The following is a 13850-nucleotide window of genomic DNA, read 5'->3' on the forward strand; positions in this document are numbered from 1 at the left end:
CTGAAACTCCTGAGAAACAAACAAATGCAACAGACACTTCTGAAACCGTCACTCAAACAAGATCAACTGCGAAAGCCAGTGAAACAACAATTACCGGTACTACGGAGTTACCAAGCGCTGCAACAACAACCTCTGTTGAACCATCTGTTACGCCCACAGACAGCAACTCTGGAATAACAGATATCACAAACGCTACGAAATCGTCCACTCCTGACGTCACCAGCTCTATTCACGTAACCGACGGCGATGAAACTACAACAGCAGGGTCGTCTACATACACCACCCCCGGTAAAACTGAAACTCCTGAGAAACAAACAAATGCAACAGACACTTCTGAAACCGTCACTCAAACAAGATCAACTGCGAAATCCAGTGAAACAACAATTACCGGTACTACGGAGTTACCAAGCGCTGCAACAACAACCACTGTTGAACCATCTGTTACGCCCACAGACAGCAACTCTGAAATAACAGATATCACAAACGCTACGAAAACGTCCACTCCTGACGTTACCAGCTCTATTCACGTAACCGACGGCGATGAAACTACAACAGCAGGGTCGTCTACATACACCACGCCAGGTAAAACTGAAACTCCTGAGAAACAAACAAATGCAACAGACACTTCTGAAACCGTCACTCAAACAAGATCAACTGCGAAAGCCAGTGAAACAACAATTACCGGTACTACGGAGTTACCAAGCGCTGCAACAACAACCTCTGTTGAACCATCTGTTACGCCCACAGACAGCAACTCTGGAATAACAGATATCACAAACGCTACGAAATCGTCTACTCCTGACGTCACCAGCTCTATTCACGTAACCGACGGCGATGAAACTACAACAGCAGGGTCGTCTACATACACCACTCCCGGTAAAACTGAAACTCCTGAGAAACAAACAAATGCAACAGACACTTCTGAAACCGTCACTCAAACAAGATCAACTGCGAAATCCAGTGAAACAACAATTACCGGTACTACGGAGTTACCAAGCGCTGCAACAACAACCACTGTTGAATCATCTGTTACGCCCACAGACAGCAACTCTGAAATAACAGATATCACAAACGCTACGAAAACGTCTACTCCTGACGTTACCAGCTCTATTCACGTAACCGACGGCGATGAAACTACAACAGCAGGGTCGTCTACATACACCACCCCCGGTAAAACTGAAACTCCTGAGAAACAAACAAATGCAACAGACACTTCTGAAACCGTCACTCAAACAAGATCAACTGCGAAATCCAGTGAAACAACAATTACCCGTACTACGGAGTTACCAAGCGCTGCAACAACAACCACTGTTGAACCATCTGTTACGCCCACAGACAGCAACTCTGAAATAACAGATATCACAAACGCTACGAAAACGTCTACTCCTGACGTTACCAGCTCTATTCACGTAACCGACGGCGATGAAACGACAACAGCAGGGTCGTCTACATACACCACGCCAGGTAAAACTGAAACTCCTGAGAAACAAACAAATGCAACAGACACTTCTGAAACTGTCACTCAAACAAGATCAACTGCGAAATCCAGTGAAACAACAATTACAGGTACTACGGAGTTACCAAGCGCTGCAACAACAACCACTGTTGAACCATCTGTTACGCCCACAGACAGCAACTCTGAAATTACAGATATCACAAATGCTACGAAAACGTCCACTCCTGACGTTACCAGCTCCATTCACGTAACCGACGGCGATGAAACTACAACAGCAGGGTCGTCTACATACACCACCCCCGGTAAAACTGAAACTCCTGAGAAACAAACAAATGCAACAGACACTTCTGAAACCGTCACTCAAACAAGATCAACTGCGAAATCCAGTGAAACAACAATTACCGGTACAACGGAGTTACCAAGCGCTGCAACAACAACCACTGTTGAACCATCTGTTACGCCCACAGACAGCAACTCTGAAATAACAGATATCACAAACGCTACGAAAACGTCTACTCCTGACGTTACCAGCTCTATTCACGTAACCGACGGCGATGAAACTACAACAGCAGGGTCGTCTACATACACCACCCCCGGTAAAACTGAAACTCCTGAGAAACAAACAAATGCAACAGACACTTCTGAAACCGTCACTCAAACAAGATCAACTGCGAAAGCCAGTGAAACAACAATTACCGGTACTACGGAGTTACCAAGCGCTGCAACAACAACCTCTGTTGAACCATCTGTTACGCCCACAGACAGCAACTCTGGAATAACAGATATCACAAACGCTACGAAATCGTCTACTCCTGACGTCACCAGCTCTATTCACGTAACCGACGGCGATGAAACTACAACAGCAGGGTCGTCTACATACACCACTCCCGGTAAAACTGAAACTCCTGAGAAACAAACAAATGCAACAGACACTTCTGAAACCGTCACTCAAACAAGATCAACTGCGAAATCCAGTGAAACAACAATTACCGGTACTACGGAGTTACCAAGCGCTGCAACAACAACCACTGTTGAATCATCTGTTACGCCCACAGACAGCAACTCTGAAATAACAGATATCACAAACGCTACGAAAACGTCTACTCCTGACGTTACCAGCTCTATTCACGTAACCGACGGCGATGAAACTACAACAGCAGGGTCGTCTACATACACCACCCCCGGTAAAACTGAAACTCCTGAGAAACAAACAAATGCAACAGACACTTCTGAAACCGTCACTCAAACAAGATCAACTGCGAAATCCAGTGAAACAACAATTACCCGTACTACGGAGTTACCAAGCGCTGCAACAACAACCACTGTTGAACCATCTGTTACGCCCACAGACAGCAACTCTGAAATAACAGATATCACAAACGCTACGAAAACGTCTACTCCTGACGTTACCAGCTCTATTCACGTAACCGACGGCGATGAAACGACAACAGCAGGGTCGTCTACATACACCACGCCAGGTAAAACTGAAACTCCTGAGAAACAAACAAATGCAACAGACACTTCTGAAACTGTCACTCAAACAAGATCAACTGCGAAATCCAGTGAAACAACAATTACAGGTACTACGGAGTTACCAAGCGCTGCAACAACAACCACTGTTGAACCATCTGTTACGCCCACAGACAGCAACTCTGAAATTACAGATATCACAAATGCTACGAAAACGTCCACTCCTGACGTTACCAGCTCCATTCACGTAACCGACGGCGATGAAACTACAACAGCAGGGTCGTCTACATACACCACCCCCGGTAAAACTGAAACTCCTGAGAAACAAACAAATGCAACAGACACTTCTGAAACCGTCACTCAAACAAGATCAACTGCGAAATCCAGTGAAACAACAATTACCGGTACAACGGAGTTACCAAGCGCTGCAACAACAACCACTGTTGAACCATCTGTTACGCCCACAGACAGCAACTCTGAAATAACAGATATCACAAACGCTACGAAAACGTCTACTCCTGACGTTACCAGCTCTATTCACGTAACCGACGGCGATGAAACTACAACAGCAGGGTCGTCTACATACACCACCCCCGGTAAAACTGAAACTCCTGAGAAACAAACAAATGCAACAGACACTTCTGAAACCGTCACTCAAACAAGATCAACTGCGAAATCCAGTGAAACAACAATTACCGGTACAACGGAGTTACCAAGCGCTGCAACAACAACCACTGTTGAACCATCTGTTACGCCCACAGACAGCAACTCTGAAATAACAGATATCACAAACGCTACGAAAACGTCTACTCCTGACGTTACCAGCTCTATTCACGTAACCGACGGCGATGAAACTACAACAGCAGGGTCGTCTACATACACCACCCCCGGTAAAACTGAAACTCCTGAGAAACAAACAAATGCAACAGACACTTCTGAAACCGTCACTCAAACAAGATCAACTGCGAAAGCCAGTGAAACAACAATTACCGGTACTACGGAGTTACCAAGCGCTGCAACAACAACCTCTGTTGAACCATCTGTTACGCCCACAGACAGCAACTCTGGAATAACAGATATCACAAACGCTACGAAATCGTCCACTCCTGACGTCACCAGCTCTATTCACGTAACCGACGGCGATGAAACTACAACAGCAGGGTCGTCTACATACACCACCCCCGGTAAAACTGAAACTCCTGAGAAACAAACAAATGCAACAGACACTTCTGAAACCGTCACTCAAACAAGATCAACTGCGAAATCCAGTGAAACAACAATTACCGGTACTACGGAGTTACCAAGCGCTGCAACAACAACCACTGTTGAACCATCTGTTACGCCCACAGACAGCAACTCTGAAATAACAGATATCACAAACGCTACGAAAACGTCCACTCCTGACGTTACCAGCTCTATTCACGTAACCGACGGCGATGAAACTACAACAGCAGGGTCGTCTACATACACCACGCCAGGTAAAACTGAAACTCCTGAGAAACAAACAAATGCAACAGACACTTCTGAAACCGTCACTCAAACAAGATCAACTGCGAAAGCCAGTGAAACAACAATTACCGGTACTACGGAGTTACCAAGCGCTGCAACAACAACCTCTGTTGAACCATCTGTTACGCCCACAGACAGCAACTCTGGAATAACAGATATCACAAACGCTACGAAATCGTCTACTCCTGACGTCACCAGCTCTATTCACGTAACCGACGGCGATGAAACTACAACAGCAGGGTCGTCTACATACACCACTCCCGGTAAAACTGAAACTCCTGAGAAACAAACAAATGCAACAGACACTTCTGAAACCGTCACTCAAACAAGATCAACTGCGAAATCCAGTGAAACAACAATTACCGGTACTACGGAGTTACCAAGCGCTGCAACAACAACCACTGTTGAATCATCTGTTACGCCCACAGACAGCAACTCTGAAATAACAGATATCACAAACGCTACGAAAACGTCTACTCCTGACGTTACCAGCTCTATTCACGTAACCGACGGCGATGAAACTACAACAGCAGGGTCGTCTACATACACCACCCCCGGTAAAACTGAAACTCCTGAGAAACAAACAAATGCAACAGACACTTCTGAAACCGTCACTCAAACAAGATCAACTGCGAAATCCAGTGAAACAACAATTACCCGTACTACGGAGTTACCAAGCGCTGCAACAACAACCACTGTTGAACCATCTGTTACGCCCACAGACAGCAACTCTGAAATAACAGATATCACAAACGCTACGAAAACGTCTACTCCTGACGTTACCAGCTCTATTCACGTAACCGACGGCGATGAAACGACAACAGCAGGGTCGTCTACATACACCACGCCAGGTAAAACTGAAACTCCTGAGAAACAAACAAATGCAACAGACACTTCTGAAACTGTCACTCAAACAAGATCAACTGCGAAATCCAGTGAAACAACAATTACAGGTACTACGGAGTTACCAAGCGCTGCAACAACAACCACTGTTGAACCATCTGTTACGCCCACAGACAGCAACTCTGAAATTACAGATATCACAAATGCTACGAAAACGTCCACTCCTGACGTTACCAGCTCCATTCACGTAACCGACGGCGATGAAACTACAACAGCAGGGTCGTCTACATACACCACCCCCGGTAAAACTGAAACTCCTGAGAAACAAACAAATGCAACAGACACTTCTGAAACCGTCACTCAAACAAGATCAACTGCGAAATCCAGTGAAACAACAATTACCGGTACAACGGAGTTACCAAGCGCTGCAACAACAACCACTGTTGAACCATCTGTTACGCCCACAGACAGCAACTCTGAAATAACAGATATCACAAACGCTACGAAAACGTCTACTCCTGACGTTACCAGCTCTATTCACGTAACCGACGGCGATGAAACTACAACAGCAGGGTCGTCTACATACACCACCCCCGGTAAAACTGAAACTCCTGAGAAACAAACAAATGCAACAGACACTTCTGAAACCGTCACTCAAACAAGATCAACTGCGAAAGCCAGTGAAACAACAATTACCGGTACTACGGAGTTACCAAGCGCTGCAACAACAACCTCTGTTGAACCATCTGTTACGCCCACAGACAGCAACTCTGGAATAACAGATATCACAAACGCTACGAAATCGTCTACTCCTGACGTCACCAGCTCTATTCACGTAACCGACGGCGATGAAACTACAACAGCAGGGTCGTCTACATACACCACTCCCGGTAAAACTGAAACTCCTGAGAAACAAACAAATGCAACAGACACTTCTGAAACCGTCACTCAAACAAGATCAACTGCGAAATCCAGTGAAACAACAATTACCGGTACTACGGAGTTACCAAGCGCTGCAACAACAACCACTGTTGAATCATCTGTTACGCCCACAGACAGCAACTCTGAAATAACAGATATCACAAACGCTACGAAAACGTCTACTCCTGACGTTACCAGCTCTATTCACGTAACCGACGGCGATGAAACTACAACAGCAGGGTCGTCTACATACACCACCCCCGGTAAAACTGAAACTCCTGAGAAACAAACAAATGCAACAGACACTTCTGAAACCGTCACTCAAACAAGATCAACTGCGAAATCCAGTGAAACAACAATTACCCGTACTACGGAGTTACCAAGCGCTGCAACAACAACCACTGTTGAACCATCTGTTACGCCCACAGACAGCAACTCTGAAATAACAGATATCACAAACGCTACGAAAACGTCTACTCCTGACGTTACCAGCTCTATTCACGTAACCGACGGCGATGAAACGACAACAGCAGGGTCGTCTACATACACCACGCCAGGTAAAACTGAAACTCCTGAGAAACAAACAAATGCAACAGACACTTCTGAAACTGTCACTCAAACAAGATCAACTGCGAAATCCAGTGAAACAACAATTACCGGTACTACGGAGTTACCAAGCGCTGCAACAACAACCACTGTTGAACCATCTGTTACGCCCACAGACAGCAACTCTGAAATTACAGATATCACAAATGCTACGAAAACGTCCACTCCTGACGTTACCAGCTCTATTCACGTAACCGACGGCGATGAAACGACAACAGCAGGGTCGTCTACATACACCACGCCAGGTAAAACTGAAACTCCTGAGAAACAAACAAATGCCACAGACACTTCTGAAACCGTCACTCAAACAAGATCAACTGCGAAAGCCAGTGAAACAACAATTACCGGTACTACGGAGTTACCAAGCGCTGCAACAACAACCTCTGTTGAACCATCTGTTACGCCCACAGACAGCAACTCTGGAATAACAGATATCACAAACGCTACGAAAACGTCTACTCCTGACGTTACCAGCTCTATTCACGTAACCGACGGCGATGAAACGACAACAGCAGGGTCGTCTACATACACCACGCCAGGTAAAACTGAAACTCCTGAGAAACAAACAAATGCCACAGACACTTCTGAAACCGTCACTCAAACAAGATCAACTGCGAAAGCCAGTGAAACAACAATTACCGGTACTACGGAGTTACCAAGCGCTGCAACAACAAGCTCTGTTGAACCATCTGTTACGCCCACAGACAGCAACTCTGGAATAACAGATATCACAAACGCTACGAAATCGTCTACTCCTGACGTCACCAGCTCTATTCACGTAACCGACGGCGATGAAACTACAACAGCAGGGGCGTCTACATACACCACCCCCGGTAAAACTGAAACTCCTGAGAAACAAACAAATGCAACAGACACTTCTGAAACCGTCACTCAAACAAGATCAACTGCGAAATCCAGTGAAACAACAATTACCGGTACTACGGAGTTACCAAGCGCTGCAACAACAACCACTGTGGAACCATCTGTTACGCCCACAGACAGCAACTCTGAAATAACAGATATCACAAACGCTACGAAAACGTCCACTCCTGACGTTACCAGCTCTATTCACGTAACCGACAGCCATGAAACTACAACAGCAGGGTCGTCTACATACACCATGCCAGGTAAAACTGAAACTCCTGAGAAACAAACAAATGCAACAGACACTTCTGAAACCGTCACTCAAACAAGATCAACTGCGAAAGCCAGTGAAACAACAATCACCGGTACTACGGAGTTACCAAGCGCTGCAACAACAACCTCTGTTGAACCATCTGTTACGCCCACAGACAGCAACTCTGGAATAACAGATATCACAAACGCTACGAAATCGTCTACTCCTGACGTCACCAGCTCTATTCACGTAACCGACGGCGATGAAACTACAACAGCAGGGTCGTCTACATACACCACCCCCGGTAAAACTGAAACTCCTGAGAAACAAACAAATGCAACAGACACTTCTGAAACCGTCACTCAAACAAGATCAACTGCGAAATCCAGTGAAACAACAATTACCGGTACTACGGAGTTACCAAGCGCTGCAACAACAACCACTGTGGAACCATCTGTTACGCCCACAGACAGCAACTCTGAAATAACAGATATCACAAACGCTACGAAAACGTCCACTCCTGACGTTACCAGCTCTATTCACGTAACCGACAGCCATGAAACTACAACAGCAGGGTCGTCTACATACACCACGCCAGGTAAAACTGAAACTCCCGAGAAACAAACAAATGCAACAGACACTTCTGAAACCGTCACTCAAACAAGATCAACTGCGAAATCCAGTGAAACAACAATTACCGGTACTACGGAGTTACCAAGCGCTGCAACAACAACCACTGTTGAATCATCTGTTACGCCCACAGACAGCAACTCTGAAATAACAGATATCACAAACGCTACGAAAACGTCTACTCCTTACGTTACCAGCTCTATTCACGTAACCGACGGCGATGAAACAACAACAGCAGGGTCGTCTACATACACCACGCCAGGTAAAACTGAAACTCCCGAGAAACAAACAAATGCAACAGACACTTCTGAAACCGTCACTCAAACAAGATCAACTGCGAAATCCAGTGAAACAACAATTACCGGTACTACGGACTTACCAAGCGCAGCAACAACAACCACTGTTGAATCATCTGTTACGCCCACAGACAGCAACTCTGAAATAACAGATATCACAAACGCTACGAAAACGTCAACTCCTGACGTTACCAGCTCTATTCACGTAACCGACAGCCATGAAACTACAACAGCAGGGTCGTCTACATACACCACGCCAGGTAAAACTGAAACTCCCGAGAAACAAACAAATGCAACAGACACTTCTGAAACCGTCACTCAAACAAGATCAACTGCGAAATCCAGTGAAACAACAATTACCCGTACTACGGAGTTACCAAGCGCTGCAACAACAACCACTGTTGAACCATCTGTTACGCCCACAGACAGTAACTCTGAAATAACAGATATCACAAACGCTACGAAAACGTCTACTCCTGACGTCACCAGCTCTATTCACCTAACCGACGGCGATGAAACTACAACATCAGGGTCGTCTACATACTCCACCCCAGGTAAAACTGAAACTCCTGAGAAACAAACAAATGCAACAGACACTTCTGAAACCGTCACTCAAACAAGATCAACTGCGAAATCCAGTGAAACAACAATTACCGGTACCACGGAGTTACCAAGCGCTGTAACAACAACCACTGTTGAATCATCTGTTACGCCCACAGACAGCAACTCTGAAATAACAGATATCACAAACGCTACGAAAATGTCTACACCTGACGTTACGAGCTGTGTTGAAGTAACCGACAGCGACGCAACAACAACAGAATCTTCTACAACTACTACGGCATGTAGATCTGAAACTTCTAGGGCTGTAACAAGTCCAGCAATAACTTCAGAAATCATGACGACTCCACAAGAGACTACCACGCATGCAAAAACCACAGAAAAATCCAATGAAACTACAATTATCAGCACTACGGCTTCACCAAGCAGTGCAACAACAACAACGGTTGAACCGTCGATTACTGTCACAAATAGCACCTCCGAAATTGCGTATACCACAAGCGCAACAGATATTTCTACACCTAGCGTTTCGGACACCGAGGAAATACATGGTAGCGAATCGCCTGTTTCTACTGCCACCGACACCACTAAAATACCAGGTGGTGAAACAACGGCAAGAGAAACTTCTGGATCCATCACAACACCACAAAAGACCGCCAGCCAAACAACAACAATCACAAATACTTTTGAATCAACATATTTTAGCAGTGCGACTCCAGGGATGAATACTCTTTCTACAGTAAAGACGACAGTACATACGACATCCTCTTTGCCAAGTTTTACATGTCCTGGCATTGGCAAATATCCTCATCCTCATGACTGTAACAAGTTTTACTTATGCATAAACGCTATTTTTCATTTAATTAATATAATAGTAAATTGTCCCGATGGAACAAGGTTCGATGCCTACAACAAACGTTGTACAACTCATCCAGTACAATGTCCTGGAGAAGAGGCCCTGACATGTAAGACGCCAGGTCTATTTCCTCATCCTACAGATTGTAATAGGTACTACAAATGCCACTGGAATTATATTTACGCCAAGTTTGAACTGAAACAATTCCGTTGTCCTCCACGACACAGATTTGATTCTGAAATTAAATTTTGCGTACTTTCAGAATATTGCCAGATAACTGATGATTCTTTCGAATGCAGTGAAATCGGTAAATTTCCTGTTGAAACAAACTGTAAAGAATATTACGAATGTAAGCCTAACGATCACGGAATTTTTGAAAAGAAAGTTAAAACTTGTCATTTATTTAAATTATTTGATAGGGAGTTGAGAAGATGCCGAAACGAATGTTTAGTTAATAACTGCCCATTCGATTAATTTGTATGTGTAAACTGATTATAAATAAAATGAGCATTCATATTTGTTTGTCTCGTTTAATCATCCATTCACAAATAACCTTTCTCAAATTTTAATTTACATGTATATTTATTAAGAACATCAACGGTGCAAACGGACATTAGTTCCGTTTAATTTCATAAATCCCCAAAGAGTAAAATGTAGATTGTAGCGGAGATTCCAAAGCGCTCCGCTCGTACCCTCTGGAGGGCGCTGTCCTCGGCAGCGCCAGTATCAACCCCACCATGCCCACCCCCACTCGAGCCACCCTCGCCCTTTTGGTGCGTCACTACCCAGGTTTCCCCCACGCATCTCAACCCTGCCTATACATATCAGGCCCAACGCGGGCACTTTTCAGGCAGATGGAACTGTCCACCATCTCCACCTTAAGGGCTGTACTGTCTAAGGGGTCAATTCCAAGTTGGCCGGCGCAACTCAACTTTGCGCCACCGATTTGCGCCAACAGTTATTGTAAATTTTCTAGTTCAAATTTTCCATTAATGCAACGAGGGTGCAACAACGACATCTTAACTCTCTCGGTAATTTTTGGTCGTTTATCCTCACCTTTACTCGAATTTTTGAATAAATTAACAGCAACACCCGCTAAAACTTGACAGACCACCGCAATTTTTTGAGATAAATTGCGCCAACTTGCACTGCCTCCTAGAGATGCCGCAACTCCATAGTGCAAATTTCAATGGAAAATTCGACACAACTGTGTTTGTTTATTCCGTCACCCCCAGCAACCAGCATTTGATACCCAAATTAGCATTACGAAGTTGCGCTGCACCAGTGACTTGCGCCGGCGCAACTGGCCAACTTGGAATTGGCCCCTAAGTCCCCTTCTGGTCATCACCAGGGCTGCACCGTTTTCGGTCCCCTGCGCCGCTTCAAGATCTTCATTACCAGGACTGCACTGTTTTACGGTTCCCTGCGCCGCTTCGAGATCATCATCACAGGGCTGCACCGGTCTCGGTCCCCTGCACCACGTCGACTTCTTGTTATCACCAGGACTGCACTGTCTAGGTCCCCTGTGCCGCATCGCCGACGTCTTCATCGCCAGGGCTGCATTGCCTAAGTCCCCTGTGGTGCACCACCGACGTCTCCTTCAGGGTCGCACCGTCCAGGTCCCCTGTGTTACCGCCGGCGTCATCCCCTACGACACTCCGAGTCCCAGGAGGCGCCATCATCCCCGCCGAAGTTGCCGCCATACTTTGACTTGTATTATTTTTATATATCAATAAACCACTGAGTTACCACAAGAGACATTTTTTATACAAAATAATTCTTTAGCAGAAGTTATTAAAAATTAAAAGAATATGTATAGTTAAAATGTTTTTCACACGGAAAGCCACATAATGTGTAATTAATGCAAGTGAGTTGTCTCATGCTTGTAAGTATACAAATTCAAAATGAAGATTCTTGTTTGTTTTTCACACAAGCATTGTTTTTTTATTGGTACGAAACCTAATTTGGTAAGCATTTCTCAATTTATATCTGATTCATTGGATGCTCGTAAACAGGTCGATGTTATTTACCTCGATATAGCCAAGGCTTTTGATAGAGTGAACCACTGCTTGTTGCTTGCTAAATTGGAATCGTTTGGATTCTCAGTATCTTTATTGAAGTTTTTTAAGTCGTACCTGTCTAATAGACAAGTTAACGTGACAATTAATGGATTTGCCTCGACATCATATTGTCAATTATCAGGCATCCCTCAAGGATCTAACTTGGGTCCGCTGTTGTTTCAACTCTTTATTAGTGACTTACCTGATATCTTTAGTGAGGTATGTTGACTGTTATTTGCGGATGATGTAAAATTGTATAAGAAAATTAATACTGTAGATGACTGCCTGGTATTACAGTACAACGTTCACAATGCTTTATCATGGTGTAAGTTAAACGAGTTGGAGATTAACAGCAACAAATGTAAGGTGATGTCTTACACCCGTAACATTAAAAAAATTAATTTTGATTATACTCTTCTTAGTAGTTATATTATGAGAGTCTCCGTAATTGCTGATTTGGGAATAATTTTTGATCCACAGATGTCATTTAAAGAACATATCAAATATGTGACAGCAATGTCGAATAAATTGTTGGGATTTATTAGGCGTAATACCAGAGAATTTGATAATATTGATGCACTTAAAACTTTATATTTTGGTCTGGTGAGATGTAAATTGGAATATTGTTCTGAAATTTGGTTTCTTTATTATATGTAACAAAGTAAAGCTTTGGAAAACGTACAGAGGCGGTTCTTGAAATATTTATATTTTAAAGAAAAAAGAATATATCCTCCACAAGGTGTTAAAGAAAGGGAATTGCTTGATAAGTTCAATACTCTTTAAAATTTAGAAGAATAGTGCACAGTGTCTCTTTTATTTATAAACTTATACATGGTAAAATCTCCAGTCCTGACATTCTACAGAAAATTAATTTTTTTGTGCCAAGGCTTGAGACGAGATATGAATATACATTTAAATTACCAGTATGTAGGACAAATGTAGGGCTGAAATCGCCGATGCACAATATGTGCCAATATTGCAACGGAATTAGCAGTAGAGTCGATATATTCTATGATAATAATTGTAAACAAATTGTTAAGTGTTTAATACAGGTGAATTCAAAGGTTCTTTAGATTTTTGGGTTTTTATATCTGATCTAATATCGGTTTGCCGCCCGTTTTTGGAATTTTTCTGTAGGGCGCTGCATTAATAATAATAATAATAATAATAAAACCTAAAAAAATGCTACCCACCCAAATTGCACTACCTCATGCCATATTGACTTTCTTATTAAGGCAGCACACTTGAACACTTATTTCCAGATGTACTTATAAAGTCCACGCCATTTCTTCTGTCCACTCCCGAGTGTAAATTTTGGAAAATTACTGGGTATAAGATGTTTCATCGGACTTTGGGGGAAAAAGTGAGGGAAAACTTGAATGAGGTTAAAACGTTCTTAAGTTCTTTTAATTGTCAAAGCATTTGAGCATAAATAGTATTGTTACGAAAGAAACCTAAACAGAAAGCTAATTTTCAACACTTGTACAGTTTATTACTTTCGACTGACTGGTCATATCTTACTAGC

At 43.7% G+C, this 13850-nt stretch overlaps 1 protein-coding gene across 1 annotated transcript; it reads left to right on the forward strand.

The window, feature by feature from the left end:
- The first annotated feature begins 246 nt into the window (after window positions 1-246).
- LOC135137717 (mucin-2-like) lies at window positions 247-12019 on the forward strand. The gene is made up of 3 exons (XM_064067434.1): window positions 247-268; window positions 760-2061; window positions 8275-12019. Exons 1-3 carry the CDS (start codon window positions 247-249, stop codon window positions 10737-10739), a joined length of 3789 nt encoding a protein of 1262 aa, XP_063923504.1. The 3' UTR covers window positions 10740-12019.
- Window positions 12020-13850: the final 1831 nt, after the last annotated feature.

Source organism: Zophobas morio, unplaced genomic scaffold, assembly GCF_036711695.1.
Source record: "Zophobas morio isolate AGI-343-1 ecotype UQ-CSIRO unplaced genomic scaffold, CSIRO_AGI_Zmor_V1 ptg000029l, whole genome shotgun sequence".
In the NCBI taxonomy this organism is placed as follows: Eukaryota; Metazoa; Arthropoda; class Insecta; order Coleoptera; family Tenebrionidae; genus Zophobas; species Zophobas morio.